Source organism: Marmota monax, unplaced genomic scaffold (genome assembly GCF_021218885.2).
Source record: "Marmota monax isolate L192 unplaced genomic scaffold, Marmota_monax_Labrador192_F-V1.1 WCK01_AAM20220418_F8-fsc00101, whole genome shotgun sequence".
In the NCBI taxonomy this organism is placed as follows: domain Eukaryota; kingdom Metazoa; phylum Chordata; class Mammalia; order Rodentia; family Sciuridae; genus Marmota; species Marmota monax.
The window spans coordinates 3328983-3348440 of NW_026692786.1; the positions used below are offsets into that span (position 1 = coordinate 3328983).

The following is a 19458-nucleotide window of genomic DNA, read 5'->3' on the forward strand; positions in this document are numbered from 1 at the left end:
GACGTCAGTTTACCAACATGGTGGCTGCTGGCCTCCTCTGTGGTCTGACCGGTGTGGAGAACCGAGATGGACCGCTTCCTTCCCCGTCTCGAACCCAGAATTCAGCCCTGAGTGCGGTGCTTGCGCGTCTGGCAGAAACTGCAGCGCTGTAACCCTGCGTCTCTATCCCAGCGCGCCTTGCAGACTCTAGCCGAGGGGGCGATTTGCTGAATAAGCAGTATTACCCTCCGTGCGACAAACCTCTCGCGTTTGAGTCCCCGTAGCCGATCCTCATGCGATGGAAATCCTTCCTCCAGGTTCCGGCGCACCCCACTATTGCTGGAAATTCCTAACAAGATATCCTTTAGCCGTCCTGACTTGTCATACTCCCACACAGTGAAGCAGCACACGGGGGTAATGCACTCCCCTCGCCGCCATCTTCCCCTCCACAAGTCTTTAATTTTGATGAAGTCTAATCTACTTTTAAAATTCCCTTGTGCGTTTGGAGCTGTATGTAAGAAGATCTGTACTACTCCAATGTTATGAAGAGTTGTTCCTATGTTTTCTTTTAAAACTTCTATAGTTGTAGCTCTTCTGCTTAGGTCTATGATCCAGTTTGTATGAATGTGTATAATAAGAGGAAGGGGGTCAACTTTATTCTTTTGCATGTGGATATTCAGTTATCCTAGCACCATTTGTTGAAGTGACTATTCTTTCTCCATTTGATCATCTTGGCATCCTTATTGAGAAAAACAATTGATTATATCTGGCAAGGGTTTATTCTGGTCTCTCAATCTATCACACTGATTTATGCCTATTCTGCTAGCATCACACTGTCTTGTTTATTGTAGCTTTGCAGTAAGTCTGAAATGAGCAAGTTTGAATCCCTTAACTTTGTTTTACTTTCTCATGATTGTTTTGGCTATTCTGGGTCCCTTGCATTTCCATATGAATTTTAGGATCAGTTGGTCAATTTCTGTTAAGTTGGAGATGATTTGGGGAGGCCACTTGAGATTCTGAGTGGGAGTACCACCATCCTCATAGGAAGCCTATCAATCTATGAACATGGAACATCTTTCCAATTTATTTAGGTCTTTCAAATTTTCAGAGTACAAGTTTATATTTCTTTGTTAAATTTATTCCTAAGTATTTTATTCTTTTTAATGCTGTGTCTTCTAGGAAGTGTTGGTGTCCTTTGTTTGCTTTTCTCATTATTTATTTTTTTTCCTTTTTTCATTGGTTTGTAGAAATTGTTTATGGATACCAACTCATTTATAAATACTTAAAAATTTTTTTGGACTATTTTTATTTGGAGAATGTTTTCTGATGTTGGCAGGTCTCTTTATATCAAGTGGGCATATTTCTAGAAAAAGGTTCAGTTTTTGTAATAACAAGATCTTATAATTTTGCAAATAAAATGATAGTATAGGTTAAAGAGAAACATTATTATTAGCCAGAAATGTAAAATTAAACAGTAATATATGTATTAAAGTCCTGGATTATCTGTGGTATATCTGATGTTCCTTTACAGGTTCTCTTAATATAGTGGCAATATAGAGACATGCAGCCATAATATATTCTTCCTGTGTAGAATAACTAGAATTTTCTTCAATGGATCATGCATCATAATTCATAATAATGACAGTTAACATTTGTTTAAGATTCATAAAAATGGCAGGTGCTGCTCTAAATGACTCACACATGTCTTGCAAATGATTCCTTTGAGCCTAGGCAGATTGGCTCTAGAGTTTATGTTCCTAACCACTTGTGTACACTGGCTAGAACATGAGTAGCACCAAAGAGACTCAGAATTCTGTTATGAAAATCTGTTAAGATTAAAAGACTTTTTTTTGTGTGTGTGTGTGGTGCTGGGGATTGAACCCAGGGCCATGTGAATGCAAGGCGAGCACTCTACCAACTGAGCTATATCCCCAGCCCCTAAAAGATTTTTTTAAAGCTCCATGGCAATTATGGAGCACTGCTGGGAGCTTGTTCTTTAACCCGTCTTTTCAAAGAACTTTTTAAAAAATATTTATTTTTTTAATTGTAGTTGAACACAGTACCTTTATTTATTTATTTTATATGATTCTGAAGATCGAACCCAGGGCCTGGCATCTGCTAGGCAAGCGCTCTACCACTGAGTCACAACACCAGCCCAAAGAACTAGCTCTTTTTATTCCAGTGATTCTGTATTCTTATGTTTTAAATTTCATTGTTTTCTGTTCTTTATTATTTTCTAACTTCTGCTTGCATGGGTTTATTTTGCTCTTATTTTTTTTCTTTAAGGTGAGACTTAGATGACTGATTTGAGGGAAACTTGTTTCCAAGGCAAGCATTGCTTGACATGTGTCTCAGAAGTTCTCAGAAACTCCTTTCCCTGTTAGCATTGCTTGACATGTGTCTCAGAAGTTCTGATACACTGAGGCCTTGTGCTTTGACCCACAGACTATTTAGAAAGGTGTTGTTTAGTTTCCAGGTAAAATCTTCCTGTTTTTTTTCTATACTATTTCTAATTTGTATTCACTGTGGTTAGAGATTTTATTCTCTATGACCCCAATCCTTTTATTTTTGTTGTTTTACAGCCCAGGATATGTAACCTATGTTGGTAAGCATGCTGTGAATATTTAAAAAACAGGTATTTACTGTTCTTGGGTGGAAAGCTCAATCAACTTAAAAAAAATTTTTTTTTTAGTTGTAGTTGGACACAATACCTTTATTTTATTTATGTGGTGCTGAGGCTCGAACCCAGAGCCCTGCACATGCCAGGCAAGCGCTCTTTAGCTGAGCCACCACCCCAGCCCCTCTATCAATTTTTATTAGATTTTGTTGCTTGATGGTGCTGCTGAGTTCTACCTATTAACTGTTGAGAGAGAGGGGGCCTGAAGTTCTCAACTCCTAACTGTGGATTTTTCTATTTCTCCTTTTACTTCTGACAGCTTTTGCTTCTGTCAGTTCTCTTCTTTGGTGCATATACATTTAAAATTGCTGTTTCTTCTGGGTTCACTGACTCTTATCATTATATAATATTTTGCTCTGTCCCCAGTAATTTTCTTCGATTTGATGTCTAATATATCCACTTCTTTCTTTTGATTAGTGTTTGTATAACATATCTTTTCTATTTTTATTCTCAACCTATCTTGTTATGTTTAAAGGGAGTTTTTGGTAGAAAATAGTTGGATAATGCTTTTCTAATCCCCTCTCTTACCTCCTTCAATTAGTACATTTAGATCACTTACTTTTTTTAAAAAAAGTATTTTAGTTACACATGGATATAATATTTGATTTTGTTTATTTATTTTTATCTGGTGCTGAGGATAGAACCCAGTGCCTCACATGTGTGAGGAAAGTGCCCTGCCACAGAGCCACAACCCCAGTCCCATACTTAGAAATTTATCATATTTATTCATGGCTCTTTTTTTTCTTTTTTGGTAGTACTAGGGATTAAATCCAGGACCCCATGCATGCCAAGCAAGTGCTCTACCTCTGAGCTGCAACCTCAGCCCTTTTTATTATATTGAGACAGGGTCTCACTAAATTACTCAGGCTGGCCTCAAACTTGTGATCCTCCTGTCTCAGCCTCCCAAGTAGTGTTTATAGCTGTGTCCCACCATGCCTGATATTCATGGTATTTTTTAGCATATCTATTTGTATAAACGTTTTAGTGATTGTTCTGAATATTACATTACACTCATAACTTATTACCATCTATTTATGTGAACATTTTAGCAGTTTAAGTGAAACATAGACATCTCCATTTAAGCCCTTTAACCTTCCCATTTAGAATATATTGCTTAAAATATTTCCTCTACATAGAGAATGACATAAGACAATGTTATAATTTTTGCCTCAATTGATGAAACACACTTTTAGAAACTCAAAGAGAAATTTTTATTTTCTCATATCTTTTCTTGCATTGCCTTTTCTTTCTTCCTAATGTTCTAAAATTCCTTCTTTTATCATTTTTTTTTTCTGTTTCAAGAATTCTTTTAGCCATTCTTTTAGGGTAAGTCTAATGACAACAAATTACATTAGTTTTCTGTTATTGAGAATGTTTCGATTTCTTTATTTCCCTTTTTTTTTCTGTCTTCAGGATTTGGTGTTTACAGTTCCGTTTTTTGTCCCTCTGTTTTCAAGATTTCTTCTTTGTCTTAGACTTCAGAAGTCTGATTATGGCTTATCTTGATGTGTATTTATTTGAATTTATCCAATTTGACATTAGCTCAGCTTCTTGATTCTGTATGTTTATTGTATAGTTTGCCAAATATGGGGAATTTTCAGCCATTTATTCAAAGAGTATTTTTTTTTAAATATGTTTTTCAACCTTATATTTTTTCTCCATTTCTTCGTAGATTCTGATACATAAATTTAAGACTTTCATTTTTCTTCTATTCTACCTTCTCTTGTTCAGAGCAGGTAATTTCTAAATTGTCCTATGCAAGTTCACTGAATATTTCCTTTGATTGCTTTATTTGGCTGCTAAACCCGTACATCAAGTTTTTAATTTTGGTTATTGGAATTTTTCTGTTCTAAGATTTCCATGTGTTTCATTTTTATATCCTCTATTTATTTGCTTCAAGTGGGTTTGTAATTGCTCAGTGAAGGCCTGTTATGATGACTGCTTTAAATCCTTGTCAGATAATTTCAACTTCTGTGTCTTGTACTGACATCTGTTAATTGTCTCTTTGAACAGCGTTTTTCTGTTTTTTAGTAAAATAAATTATTTTCAACTGTATCCTGTTACATGATGAAACTGTGGATTTTATTTAAATTTTGGCAAGCCTCCTCTGACTTCATGTGTCTGAGTCCACTTGGGCTGTGAGAACAAAATATCATAAACCAGGCAGCACATAAACAACAAAATTTTTGTTTCTTACAGCTCCGGAGTCTGGAAAGTCTAAGATTAAGGCATTGGCAGATTTTGCGTCTAGTGAGGATCCATTTCCTGGTTCATTGATGACATTTTGCTCTGTCTTCATGAAGTGGGCAAATAAGTCCCTTGGGCTGATTCTACAACGGAACTAATTCTCCCCCAAAAGCTCTACATCTAAAACCATCAACATATAAATTCTGGGGGTATACAAACATCAAGCCATAGCACCAGGCCAGTGCTGTGCCAGTGGGGGAGACCAGGGCTGCCCTGTTGTTTCCTGATGGGATGAGTCCAGGCACCCACTTGACCTCCACCGACATTGTGTTACTGTGCAGGGGCAAGGGCGCCTCATTACAGCTGGGTGGAGGTGAAAGACAGTCCAGACTCTCTACAAGGCTTCTGCTGGCCCCATCCTGGACAGGGAAGGGTGCTTCATCACTGCTCCTCACTGGATCTTCACTGATGATGTGGGAAGGGATAGTGGGGAGAGGGAGGGTCACTGCCTCAGAGCAATGGAAGAGTTTCAGCGTCCCTGGTGATTTCCTCTGACACCATTGTGGCGAGGAAGGGGAAAGACATCTTAGGACTGCTAAGTAGGGGCTGAAGTTCAGGTTCCCCATGTGGCCTTTACAGATGTCTTTGAGAGACTGGCTCCCCACTATACTTCTCTGATGTAGCCCTGAAGGGAAGCGAGTTGTGCTTTGTTGCAGGTGATTGAGGGCAGAAGTCTGGGTTCTTGTACTAACCTCTGAGATGGGAACGGGGCTGCAGTTTTGTCTGTGGTATTTGACTAGAACAGGCCAGATAATGTCTGAAAGTTTCGTATCTTGCTAAGCTTTTCCTTCTGGGGAAGGCTTTTTTGTCTGAGCCCACTGCTACCTCCAGGTCGCTGACTTCTCCAGTACCCAGTCTGGGATATATACAAGGCAAAAAGAAACCCAGGGAACTCACTACCATGGTTTTCCTTGGTCTTGTGGGGTCTAGGCAGTCTGCTTTCTGTACTTCTCAAACTCTTCTTATCTTTGTTTCAAGTATACTGTCCAGGGTTTTAAACTATCCTTGGGGAGGAATAGGGAGAAGATTGTCTACTCCACCTCATCTGGAATCATACAGGAAACTTAAAATTGCCTGTTAGGTATTTATCTTCATAATAGGTTAATTATACTTCATTAATTCACATCTTTCAGGCTTTAATGAAACCAAAGTATGTACGTACTAATAGCATTTGCTGTTCTGCTTTTAATTTTAAAGGCTTTGTTTGCATTGCTGACTGAAGACTTGAGCTCCTGTTGGTAAGAGATTTCCCATCATTTGTGAAGAGAAGCTGATGTGCTAAGATACTGCTTCTTCTGTCTTGCCTTTTTCTATTCCAATTACTCTGACTCCTTCCCGTTTGACATGATTAGAGATAAGTGACTGTAATTTAGGAAGAAATTATGGTTCTGAGAAGTTAAAACCCTTGCCGAGTTTAAAGTTTATTCTCAGATAGGAGCAACTTGGTTCTATAATCAGGATCTTTTCATGATAATAACTGTTTCTTCTTAAAATTGGATACTTAGAACTACTTCTAATACCAATATAGTTTCAAATATAAAAGATGAACAAAGTTCAGAATTGAATATAAAATAAGTCAGCTTATTTTATTAAATTGTGTGTGTGGAGCCAAAACAGTACCTTTTGTTCTGTTTCCTAATTTTATAAGAAATACTTTTCCCTATGGAAAAAAATTCCACTAAAGAATATACAGAACACGTACCATAAAAACAATTGTTAGCATTTCAATGTTTATTTTTTTTCCAGAATATTTTCTCACTTTCCCTATGTTCTATTTAAAAACAAAAGAAGGAAACCTAATGCTGAAATAGTACTCTAGTACACAGATATGCCGTACTTCATTTAACCATTCTCTGTTGATATTGATGTAAGTCATTTTCTGCTTTTTCTTATTATAATACAACTAGAATGAATATAGCTGATTATTTAAATAGAGGCCCAACTTCCCAAGGTAGAAGTGCCGGTGAAAGGACTAACACGGTTTTAGGCTTCTAATACCTACTGCAGAACCACCACAGAAGATGACAGCAGTCTACATTTTGCCGGCGTGTGTGGGTGGTCACTGCTCCCCACTGCAGCGGACACACACACTCCTGCTGAAGCTCCTTGCTTTCCCCTGCATGTTACCTTCCTATCCTGCTCCCTCACACCCCACCTAAATTCTCTCATTTGTAGCCCAGCTCTTGCCTCTCACTTCTGTGAAACCTTTTCTGCCTCAAAAGAACTTTCCCTTTAAACTTCCAGCACTCACCACTACTACACCTTTCAGGTCTCTAGTGGATCTAGATGTCCATATCTTTATTTCTCCAGTGAGATGGTGACTTCCTCATGGGATGGGCCGAGAATGTCCTGGGTTTGGGGGCATTATTAGTAGTGCCTATGCTATTAACAACATAGGTTTGTTAGTTGACTATAATGTTTCTTAATTTAGACCCTGGCACTTTCCAAAGATTACTGCATCTCTTTTGATAGGGAACACATCAAAATGGGGCACACTGCTTCCTTAGATCTGGAGACAATATTTTATTATACTTGGGAAATACTTAAGTGACTAGCTATGAGCAATCTAAAAAATGTACAAACCACATTAAAACATTTCTGCACATTCCTGGGTGCTGTGGTGCATGCCTATAATCCCAGTGATTGGGAGGCTGAGGCAGGAGGATTGCAAGTTCAAAGCCAGCCTCCGCAATTTAGCAAGGCCCTAAGCAACTTAGCAAGACCCTGAATCAAAATAAAAAACAAAAATGGCTAGGGACGTGGCTCAGAAGTTAAGCACCCTTGGGTTAAACAACAAACCTCATAATTATTTGATCAAGCAGCACACAATGGAAGATAGAGATGGTTTTCCTTATTTCACATGTGACATTTGGCCAGTCAATAGGGATTCACATCCCCTGTTGATCAAATGCTACTATGAAAAGTTTAGTGCTACATAAAAATCCTTATATGCCCATTAGGATCCTTTTAAAAAAAGGTGATACATACTAAGAAATTTTAAGAGAGCTATCTTATATTCTAAAATATAAGTCATATCTCTAGATGAAAATTGACCTAGGCATTTATGAACCAAATAGATCTAGTTTTTAACACAAAATAAGCAGAATAAAAGTTAAGATTGTCAAACTGGGCTGCATAAATTACTTAGCTTCAATTGACCCTGGCATATTTACATTAGATGTAAAAAGGAGCTTCAACTTTGTCATTAAGTACTTGCATATTTTCATCTGGTCCTGTGATATAAAACACTAAACAATGAAAATCACACACAGGGGAAGAAAGCAAAGATTACCTTCACAGCTGGCAGCATGTCTAAGGAGTCCAGTATGAACAGCACTACTGCTTGCATCAGCATCATAAATTGATTAAATTGCCATGTCAGACTAAAGAGAAAAGTTGATATGAAAATGGCGAGAAGTGTCAGCCTCTGTAAAAAGAAAACCTTTGTATAATTTATATGTCTCTAGTAATAAAAAACCCTGCAGACAAGTTTTCTCAAGAGCAGCCAATATCTTCTATAAACCAAATAGAAAAACCATAAACTGTTGCTCTGAAAACCCTTGCATTTGTTATTTAAGCTCTAAATATCCTAAAGTGACACTCTGCATATAAATATTCACATACGGTATGTGTATTCCACACTATTATGGAGGCGATAATGCACCAAATCACATCTCAAGAGCAAATGGCTTAAAAATTCTGACAGTTTCACAGAAAGTGTGTGTGGGCTTGCTGCAACTATTTAAGGGTAGATTATGTAGAGTACATTTTTAACATAGAAAATGAAAACATTTTCTTTGCAAAGTAGGAAAAAGCTCAGAAAAAGAAAATTTAACTCGAGTTAAAAACTTGGTCATGGAATAAGAACTATTCACATGGATTGGGACACTAGGCATCACACATTCTTCAAAGCTTCTTATATAAAATTGGGGAATTAAAAATATATAAAGTTTTATAGAAACTTACTTCAGAAAGAGAATGCAAGTTTGGTCTCAGGAAATATGTAATCGCTGCTATTTGAATTGCAAAGAAGGGCAGTGCCCAGTTCTCCCTCAGTGGGATGGTAAACTCAACTCTGGTGGTATCTATTCTGCACAAAGAGAACACAGTAGCCAAAGTGATAGTTTTTACAATAATTTCCCCAAAGATCTTCTAAAGTGAAAGATATATTACATTAAGCACAATCATACTTAGATCCTGGTAACTGACTCTCAATAGTTAAAATTGTCCTAAAAGTAGCTAAAATCATCAGCATCTCCATAACATAAAATTGGCACTGAGAAAATTTAAGCAACCTGTCCAAAGGTATGTATTTAAGTGGTGGAACTGAAAGTCCCACGAAAGTATCATGCCTAATATGCAGCATATGTCTAACGGCTCCTTACTTTATTCTCTAACTGCATTACTGCTGACAGACAACATTGTGTATTCTGCCTCTCTGTGTTTTTAGTGCTTTATATGTGAGTCTTCAATTTGTCACTGACAATAATTTTTGTTCTATTTCGTTTGTAGTACCAGGGATTGAACCCAGGTGCGTTCTACCAGTGAGCTACATTCCTAGTCCTTTTTGTTTCTTTATATTGAGATGGTGTTTCACTAAGTTGTCAAGGCTGACCTGGAATTTGTGACCTTCCTGCTTTAGCCTCCCCAGACACAGGGAATACAGGTGTAAGGCCACTGCATCTGGTTTATCAGTGGCAACACTTTGTAAAAACTTCTTGTCTGTCTAGAATGGGAACTCCTAGAGAGCAATTGTAGATAAGTGTTCATCTTTGCACACTTTATAGCAAGAACCATGTCTGCACATACTAGGCATTCAATACACGATTCTGTGTGTGTGCCTGTATAAAGTGACCTTCTCAGTCTCAATTTCCTTTCTCCAAAATGGGCATAATAGTTGGGCATGGTGATGCATGCCTGTAATCTCAACAGCTCCGGAGGCTGAGGCAGGAGGATCGTGAATTCAAAGCCAGCTTCAGCAACTTAGTGAGATCTTGTCTCAAAATAAAAAATTAAAAAACAAACAAAAAAAGGCTGGGGATGTGGCTCAGTGGTTAAGTGCCTATGAGTTCAATCCCTCCTACAAAAATAAATGAATAAATAGGACACAATAAAAGTACCTATACTACAGGGTTGTTAACAGAATACACGTAAAGTGCCTTTTAAAATGGCTGGCATAGTAAGCACTCAATAGGGCTACAAAAAAAGTAATTTGCTTAGGATTACAAAACAAAATCTGTATAAGAGCTCATGCTTAAGTTATAATTTCACTACCGAATATTCGTGTTGCTCCTGTAGATCAGGCAATGTATCTTTTCAATATATCTTGATTTTTTTTTTAAAGTTCTATTTCATATGGCTCCAGTGGTTTTGTACAGTGCTTTATGCTTTATACTTTGCTAATTGAGAACTAGACATAATCCTATTACGACTGATGGTAAAGATATTATTACAACTCTTTTTGAGAGATGAGATATGTGGCTGGAGAAATGTTGATCACATAGCAAACAGGTAATAAAACTGAAATTATTAGATATTTCCCTTGTTCTATAATATAGTGTTCTGTTTCTCAGCTGGAAATATAGGTAAAAAAGACTTCCTATCTTACCAAGCAAGAAAAATGTAGCAAACCACTAAGTGAACCAAAGAGAAAATGCTCCCAACCAAGTACAGCAGAAGAAATTTCTTTGAACTGAAAATAAAGTAACGTCAATTTTTACTTTCACTTTGGAAAGGAAGAGAGACATACTGATTCCAACTCACCTATTTGTGACATACCAGAAAGCTGCCAGCATTCCTGACAGCCAGGTACCACTAAGAAGCCAGCTGGTTATGTAAAGAGCTGTGACGTAGATTGCTTGGAGCCCAAATAAAGTGTAAATATAAAAATAAACCGGCTCTAAGTATTTCTGTTAAAGAGAGCAATAAAAAATGTTTGTCAGAGAAGCCACAACCCACCTTATTGCCCTTTAAAAAGATATGACAGGAGAAATTCAGTACTTGGAAGCTTGCCATTAATTCCCAGCAGCCCATCCAGACCACCCTTCCCATGCAGAAGTGTGTGAGCACTGGTCTTCCCACCTTCAGGAGAGGAGGGAAGAATGGCCCTTTTAAGCCTTCATACTTAAGACAACTTTACACTTAACTTTGTCCAATTTTGCCTAATTCACAGGAGAAGTAGTCATTGTGATGTGCTAATCTTACAATTTTTTTAATCTCAAAGATAAAACAGGAGTGATTACATATTTCCAAATGAAAATATTTCCAACTTTGCTATAAACTAGGAAATATCTATATGTAAGAATCTTACAAAATATAAATAAACAACAATATTATAAACAAAAAGTAAAGTTCACAGAATACATGGAGAAAAATTAGGGTGATGTTGATTTTCTACCAGACCACTTGAAGATTAGAAGAACACAGGTGAAACTTTCAATTCAAAATGGTGGATTTTGACTTTCATCTGATATTAACAACTCTATGTCACAGGATATGACATACCTGTATGGGTAGAACTCTATATAAAATACTGAGAAAAACCTCTTGGTAAATATTCATTCGTTGAAGAAGATTAATTGTCCTCATAGATTCAGTTTTATTATCATAAATTAAGCCACGAAAACCTAAGAATGATATTGGAAAATTCAGAGAAAAAAGTTATAATTGTTCATCCGTTCAAAATTATCCTATATTCTTTAGAATGTATCAGAGAATGTGGTGGGCATTGGGGTTGTAATGGTAAGCAAGAAAATAGTCCTACCCTCAAATAGCTTCACATGTGTTAGACAAGATGTAAACATTTATGCAAACATAGTACATTAAAAAATTTATGACAAAAAAAAAACCCAAACAACTGTTGTGATTGCAATGAAAAAAGAAGACACATTTTTTTTCTACAGAAGTTCAGGTAAGAGGATTTTACACCTTGCACACCCTCTTACATGTGACGTGCAGCACTCCCTGGGATGGGCTGGGCCATTTGACTCTCCCAGTCCCCTGGCATGTCAGCAGATGTGACACATGCCGTGTCTGAGCAGAGGCTCTAAGAGGGGACGTGTGTTTCCACCAGCTCTTGCTCTTTCCCTCTACCAAGACCCTGGCATGTTCCAAAAGAGGCTGGACTGAGAGATACGTGGGGGAGAGCAGAGCTACTGCTGCCTCTCAGCACATACAATGGGAGCAAGAAACAAACCCGTTGTTATAGAAATCCATGGTTACCCTGAAGTCATTTGCTACTGAAAAGGAGCTGACTAACATAAGGTATGAGTAGATGATTCCCAGAAGAAAACCTGCCTACCGTCCTTTAGTCCAGGAAAAGATGCTCAACCTTGCTCCTATTAAAAGAGTGCAAATTAAAACTGCACTGAGATACCATTTCTCACCTATCAGCTTGGCAAAAATCACCATTTCTCACCTATCAGCTTGGCAAAAATCAAGATCTTTGACAATCTACTGTGTTAGTGAGGTTTTAAGGAAGTCGACTCTCCCACACTGCAATGCAGCGCAAAATGGGATTATCTCTATGAAGAATTTTGCAACACACAACAAAATAATGTGTATTTGTCCTTTGATCTGGGAAGCCCGTAGCTAGGAATCAATTCCAAAGACAGACTGGCAAAAACACAAAATTACATGGGCACAAGGTCATTCATGCACAACCGTCTTTAACAGTAAAGAATCAGAAATGACCCAAGTGCCCATTGACAGGAGGTGTTGGGGATGAAACCACGTTCCCGTTGATTTCATATGTTGAAGCCCTAACCCCCAGTGTGACTGTATTTGGAAAGGGAGGGCCTCTACGATGTAATCAAAGTTAAGTGAGGGGCTGGGATCGTGGCTCAGTGGTAGAGCGCTCGCCTAGCACGGGCGATCCTCAGCACCACATAAAAATAAAGGCATTGTGTTGTGTCCATCTACACTTAAAAAAAATAAATATATATTTTAAAAAAAGTTAAGTGAGGTCATAAGGGTGGGGACTTAGTCTGAAAGGTTGGTGTCCTTAGAGGAAGAGGTACAGACAGCTTGCTTTCCAACTCACACACACTTTTCCCCTGCGTGCATAGAGGAAGGCATATGTGAGTACAAGAACTGGAATGGGCCTTTAAAACCAAGGAAGAGAGGCTTTACTCCCTGCCAGACATGGTGGAACCACCTGTAATCCCAAATGTTTAGTTAGGGAGGCTGAAGCAGGGGGATTGTGAATTCAAGGCCAGCCTCAGCAATTCAGCAAAGGCCTAAGCAACTTATGAGATTCTCTTTCAAATTAAAAAGGGATAGAGAAATGGCTCAGTGCCCCTGGGTTCCATTCCTACTACAAAAAAAAAAAAGAAAAAAGAAACCAACCCTAATGGCACCTTGTCTCCAGTATGGAGAGAAATGAACTTGTTTAAACTACATAGTCTGTGGCATTTTTATGGTAGACCTAGAATACTAAAGCAAGACTGTTAGATGTTGGGGTCCCTGCAAAATTCATATGTCAAAGGGCAGGGCCTTAAAAAAAAGGGACACAGAGAGTTTTATTGTCCTTAAAAAAAGGGACACCAGAGAGTTTGCCTTCTGCAAGTCTGGAGGACAGTCTTCACCAGAACCTGACCAGCACCCTGATCCCAGAGTTCCAGACTTCTAGAACTGTGAGAGAAGAGATTTCTGTGGCTGAAATCTATGGTATACCCAGTCTATGGTATTTTGTTATAGCAGCCCAAGCAGACTAATAAAGGAGATCACTTTTATAATTCATGTCTATCCATACAAAGGAGCATCTTTATACTCTACTACAGAATGATCTTCAAGATCTTTGTAAAGGTGGAAAAAGCAAAATAGGAGACAATGTATATAGTAAGCAGATTTTCTGTAACAAAGAGAGAAATATGAACATATTCAAGTAACTTAAAGCATTAACAGAAGAATAAATAGAAAACTAATAAAAAAGATTAAGGCTAGAGTGTAGCTCAGTGGCAGAGTGCCCACCTCACATGCACAAAGCCCTGGGCTGTATCCCCAGCACCACCACCAAAAAGCAAACAAACAAACAAACAAACAAAAGGTTCTCTGTTTATCATTTTGAGTTTGAAACTTTGTAAATATTTTTTTTAAAATAAGTTAAAAATAATAAATAAAAAATTTATAACATAATTCCTAAAAAAACAAAAACAAGATAAAACAAATAAGAGCTAGTGGCTTGGTCATGCAGACAGAACTCTTTCAGGTGATTTGAAAAACAAAGGAATGTGACTGTGTATCCCTAGGTAGCTTCAATCCTAAGGTAAGAAGAAAATACAGACAGCTTGAACTGTTTTCAGGTAATCATACTGTTAGTAGCAATATTATTGTCATTTTGAAAATCATATGTGTGTGTGTGTGTGTGTACCTATATATTTACATATAGCATGTAAGTGATAACATTAATGTTGTAAGGAATCAAAAATTTCACTTTAAGAAAAGATATAAATATGAAATTAAAAAATACAAATTGTTGAGGCTGGGGATATGGCTCAGTTGGTAGAGTGCTTGCCTCACATGTGCAAGGCCCTGGATTTAATCCCCAGGATCATAAAAAAAAAATTGTTATCATAACTTTGCTCTGAAAATAGTTACATTCATATTTTCTCTTAGGAAAAAAAATCATACTTCCTAGCTCTCTGCTCACTACAAAGGACTGGAAATAAAGACCAATCTAGTAACAATAAATGCTCCCAACACAAAAGTTAAAGTCTTTAAACAGAAGGAACTAGAGCTCCTTGGAGAAAGACCTGATTCTAGATCAGGGGTAGAAAATATACAAAATGGGCCTCAAATATTTTGTCATGCTCCTCAAAAGCAAGGGAGTTGTCAGAGACCACGGGTGGTCATGTCAAAAAGACAGCAGGCAATCCGAAGAGCACCCTAAACTACAACAGATTGAGCAATGTGAATACAAGAAGGTGGCTGAGCATCAAAACACATCAATATTATATTAAAAATCCACAAATTTCTTAAACAAACAAAATCTTAACTCATTCTAAGCTGAGTGTGGTGGCAGATGCCTGTAATCTCCACAATGCAGAAGGCTGAGGCAGGAAGGTCACAAGTTCAAGGACAGCCTCAGCAATTTAGTGAGACCCTGACTCAAAAATAAATAAATAAATAATGAATAGGCCCTAGATGTGGCTCGGTGGTAAAGAGCCTCTGGGTTCAACTCCTAGTACAAAAAAAAAAAAAAAAAAAAAAGAAAGAAAGAAAAAAGCAAAGAAAGGCAGGCAATTCATTTTAAAAAATAACAAAGGGAAAGGATTAAACTGGTTTACCGAATAGTTGCTGAGAACATATTTTTCTTTAGAGATGAATTTTGTCCAGCAATGAAAGAAGGAATGATGGAATTAGAATACCACCATTTTGTGTGAAATGAATATATAATTAATGGATGTAGATAATAATCATCATCAATTGTGCTGAAACAATTAGGGGGAAGCTTCTCTATTGAGGATTTAGTAATAGATAGATCATTTTTAGCCTGCAGATAGATACTGGGTACCCTCTGATGTGGAATACAGAACACCATCTAGGAAGTACTCTTTCCCAATAGTAGAACAACATCTGGGCAAACCTCAATCTAACAATTAACAGGAAATTCAGCAAAGAAATATTTAAATGACACTATAGGGCTCCAGAAAAATTCAGAAAGTGGGAAAATATGGGGACATTGGGTAAAAGACTTCTTCCAATTAATATATATTTTCAACAAAAAATTACAGGGAAAAAGATGAAAAGATACAAATTTAAGGAAACAGTTAAAGTGATATCAAATGATTGCAATGGAGACATTCTTTGCATTTCCAAACTATATTAAAAGTCTGTTAAGGCAAAAGGAAATGAGAATACTCACTACTGAAACATACTGATATATTTACAGATGAAGGAATGTTTTGGAGATTTACTCCAAAATGATCTAGGTTGAGGTCATTTGGATATAGAGAAAACAAGGTTGGTCATGAGTTGGTAACTGTTTTAGCTGAATGAAGGATATATAGAAATCCATTACAGGATTATCTCTACCATTTTATATGTTTGAAGTCTTCTAAAAGAATAATTTTAATGAATAACAAATTAATTGAAACAGGTCAAGCAATGAGTTCGTCGTGATACTTAGAGAATGCTTTCTCAATTTCAATACCACTGATATTTTGGGCCAGATAGTTCTTTGTTGTGGGGGCTGCTAGGTGCACTGTAGGAAGTTTGGCTGTACCCCAGCTTCTTGCTCACCAGATTTTAGTAGCACACCCCTTCGACTTGTGACAACAAAAAATATTTCCAGACATTCCATATCTCCCCCAAAGTGTAAAATTGCCCCCCTCCCAAATAAAAAGAATTGCTTTAGAGAATGCTAGATAAGCAACTCATAATTCTGAAAACTGGTAAATACAGTCTATTCTTATTACTCATGGTAGTTATTTTCTATAAAGTTATAGTAAAAAGTGAAATATTCAATACTGAACTAATAGGAAATAATGGGTTGGGTTCTTGCAAGTTGATGATTATAGACTTCTATTGACTGGTCAGTGTATAACCTTGTTATGTGTTTTGTTTAAAGACCCTTTCTTTAATATATTGTTTAAACTCACAGTCAAGCACTGTAACTCATGCCTGCACAAAGCTTATCTAACACACATTTTCATATGTAACCCGCATGTTTTCTCTTTCTTTCCTAAGCCTTCTTGCACTTAGGAACACAAGACAGCACTTTCACACTCTGTTTGGGGGCTATGTAAACTGCAAAATCAGCAACAAACAGCATAAAAATGCAAAAAACTATGACACAACAGAGACTGTAAAAAGGACACAATAATATGAGAGCTGAAACCAGAGGTAGAACATTGGCCCTGCTTTAGTCTCTGGTGAGAACATCCATGTTGGGCAACTAAGATTTTTTGATGCTCTGGACATGTCCATGAAGGACTGTAAAAGTGCCATGAATACTGATTTTGGGATCATAAATAAATTTTAGTGAGATGATTTTGGAAATAAGGAATTTGTGAAAAATGAGGATTGATCTTATGGGGCGAAATCAATACTTGGCCTGTCTTTCTTGTATGAACTGAACCTCAAGGTAACCAAACAAATGAGGAAAACGAAGAAAGGTTTTCTACAGAAGAGAGTTCCAACTAATAAATATAGGGAGAAATGAAAGAAGTAGGATATTATTATTTTTTAGTCATTGTATTTTGCAAAATGGAGATAGGTAATAATCATCAATGGTTGCTCAAACCATTAAGTGAAAGGCTATGGGTAATTAGCTTTGTTAGGGAGGAATCTGGTTATCAACACAGAAAACAAGTGATTTGTTTTTATGGCGCAAAAAGATAACCAAAATTTCATGTTTCCTACTGTGATAAAATTAGAAGTAGAAAACATTACCCATGAAGAATTCCCACCCAAAATATCACAGCTGAGTCCAGCCAAATCCCAGAAAAGGGCAATTCTCTCAGGTATACTCAGGTTAGGGATAAAGGATATATTAAATAGAAGAGGTTCTTTGGGGGGCTTCCACCAGGTGGAAGAAAAGCAGAGTATGGGTCTGACCCACTTAGGTCAAGCGAGAACATAGGACTATGGCAACTGCAAAATAAAGAAATGAATGGGGACATTGGGAACAAGAGGGACAACTTAGTTTTCAGAACCAAAATATCCACTGTTTTTAGATCATACTCCTTTCGCCTGCAAAGACTTCTTCCAAAATCATCACAAAAAGAATCAACAAAACTTAAAAAAAAAACAACAAAAAAAAACCTGCAGAGAGGTTAGTTTGGGGATGGAACAGAGATGGAAGGCAAGGCCAGGAGGATTATATAAAGTATTATATAACCTCTTCCAGAGCAAAACAATTTCATGAAATGATTAGAAATTAACAAGGAAAAACTGCATAAGTTCAGAGTAAAACTACACAAATTCTACAAAGCATTTAAGATGCTTTAGTGCAAAAGATGCTTTGACTGAAATTTTGTAAAGATGCAGTCGACTCCCAATGAAACTGTTAATTGTAATTACCTTGCATGAGGGTTGGAGCCTGCAGCATTTGCTTGTAGTAGGAGTAATACAGTCCACATTCTGTTCTGAATGAGATTTCTCGCTCCACTTCCTGAAATAAAGTCAGATCTACTGGGTTTATGTGACCTAGTTTTGTTTAAATGTGTATTATCACTGTAGAAACAGGTTACACAACTACAACTTTAAAGAGAAAAATAACTCTGCAAACGTAGTCTCAAGAACACCGTCCTGAGATCTTGACAAACCAGAACCACAGAAGGCTGATGATTGCTGGAATTGGAGGATGGGCACATGGGCACATACACTGTTTTACCTTTGTGGATATTTAAAGTTTTCCACAATAAACCATTTCTAAAAATGGAGATATGGTTTATTAGTTCTATGTAAGTTTATGTATCAGAGTTAATTTATTTCATACAAAATTAAATTTCATGAAAATATGGGGACACTGGGTAATGAGGATGAGGAAGACTTTCTGGAATAATCCTATTAATACTCTTAGATGGTGCATCTAATGCACATGTAAAAGTATCAACAAACAGAAAGTTCTGATCTATGTCATGACAGATTCATTTAACCCAGTGTTTTAAAAACCAGGATCTGTACCAATTTAACTCAGAGAAATTAAACATTGAAAAAAGGTCCACTGGGTTCTGGAATTCAATTCCATCAGTACACTTCTTTACAGAAGGGTCCAGAGAGGATGACACGGCTTTCTTAGTTCTCACAGTGGCTACTGATTCGTGCTGTTGTCCACGGCAGTGCAGGCGACCTGGGAGTGATGTTGACCCAGTCATCTTTAGTCTCCGAGAAAAACTGCTCCATTGCTCTTGATGACAAAAACCCCCAAACTGTAAAGATTCATTTCTGGATTGTTCAAACTCCTACTTTGTCAAATAACCACAGAGGCCGTGATTTGATGTTAACTGAGCATATAATTGCTTTTGTCCACGTAAATAAGGGGGAAAACAAACAAACCAACAACGTTAATTACAGGCCTCTTCTTTTCTCCAGCTGCCTTAAAGGGAAGTACTAACTGTTCCTTTTGATGGAACATCCTACAATGACAACTGGAGGGCCCAATTAGCCCTCCACATCTATGGGCTTAATTTCCTATATAGTTCTAGAATAAAAAACCAGCCTGATAAAAGGCCCAGGGTGGGGGAAACACTGCTCAGAGTTCTAAAAGTGGAAAGCTTATGTGCCCCACCCCGCTCTGTAATATACCCAGAACAGTGAAAAACAGAGGGGGATCTAATTAGTAAAAATGCATTCAAACATGATTAATTGGTAATCTTGGCACCAGCTGTATAGAACCAAATGCTATACTTTATTAGACAGACACTTGCAAGTTTTACATCTGCTTCATGCTAAGAGAACATCTGCTTTGCTCAAACACTTTTCCAGTTTTACAGCAATTTATACTTTGCCTGGTAGATCATGCCAACGCAAATGTACATCAATAGAAGTTACCCTCTACAGAATGCAAAACGAACAAATATTCCACATTTTAATTTGCATAGGTTCCATAG

The 19458-nt window shown here is 37.3% G+C and overlaps 1 protein-coding gene across 2 annotated transcripts in view; it reads right to left on the minus strand.

Moving 5' to 3' along the window:
* Positions 1-19458, minus strand: part of Dpy19l3 (dpy-19 like C-mannosyltransferase 3) — an 89447-nt gene that overhangs the window by 42791 nt on the left and 27198 nt on the right. For both annotated transcript variants that reach the window (XM_046447913.2, XM_046447914.2), the window contains exons 4-8: positions 17927-18017; positions 11408-11529; positions 10667-10812; positions 8870-8993; positions 8196-8330 (exon numbers count right to left, since the gene is read on the minus strand). In XM_046447913.2, coding sequence (XP_046303869.1) covers positions 8196-8330; positions 8870-8993; positions 10667-10812; positions 11408-11529; positions 17927-18017 — 618 coding nt within the window. The remainder of the gene's footprint in view (positions 1-8195; positions 8331-8869; positions 8994-10666; positions 10813-11407; positions 11530-17926; positions 18018-19458) is intronic.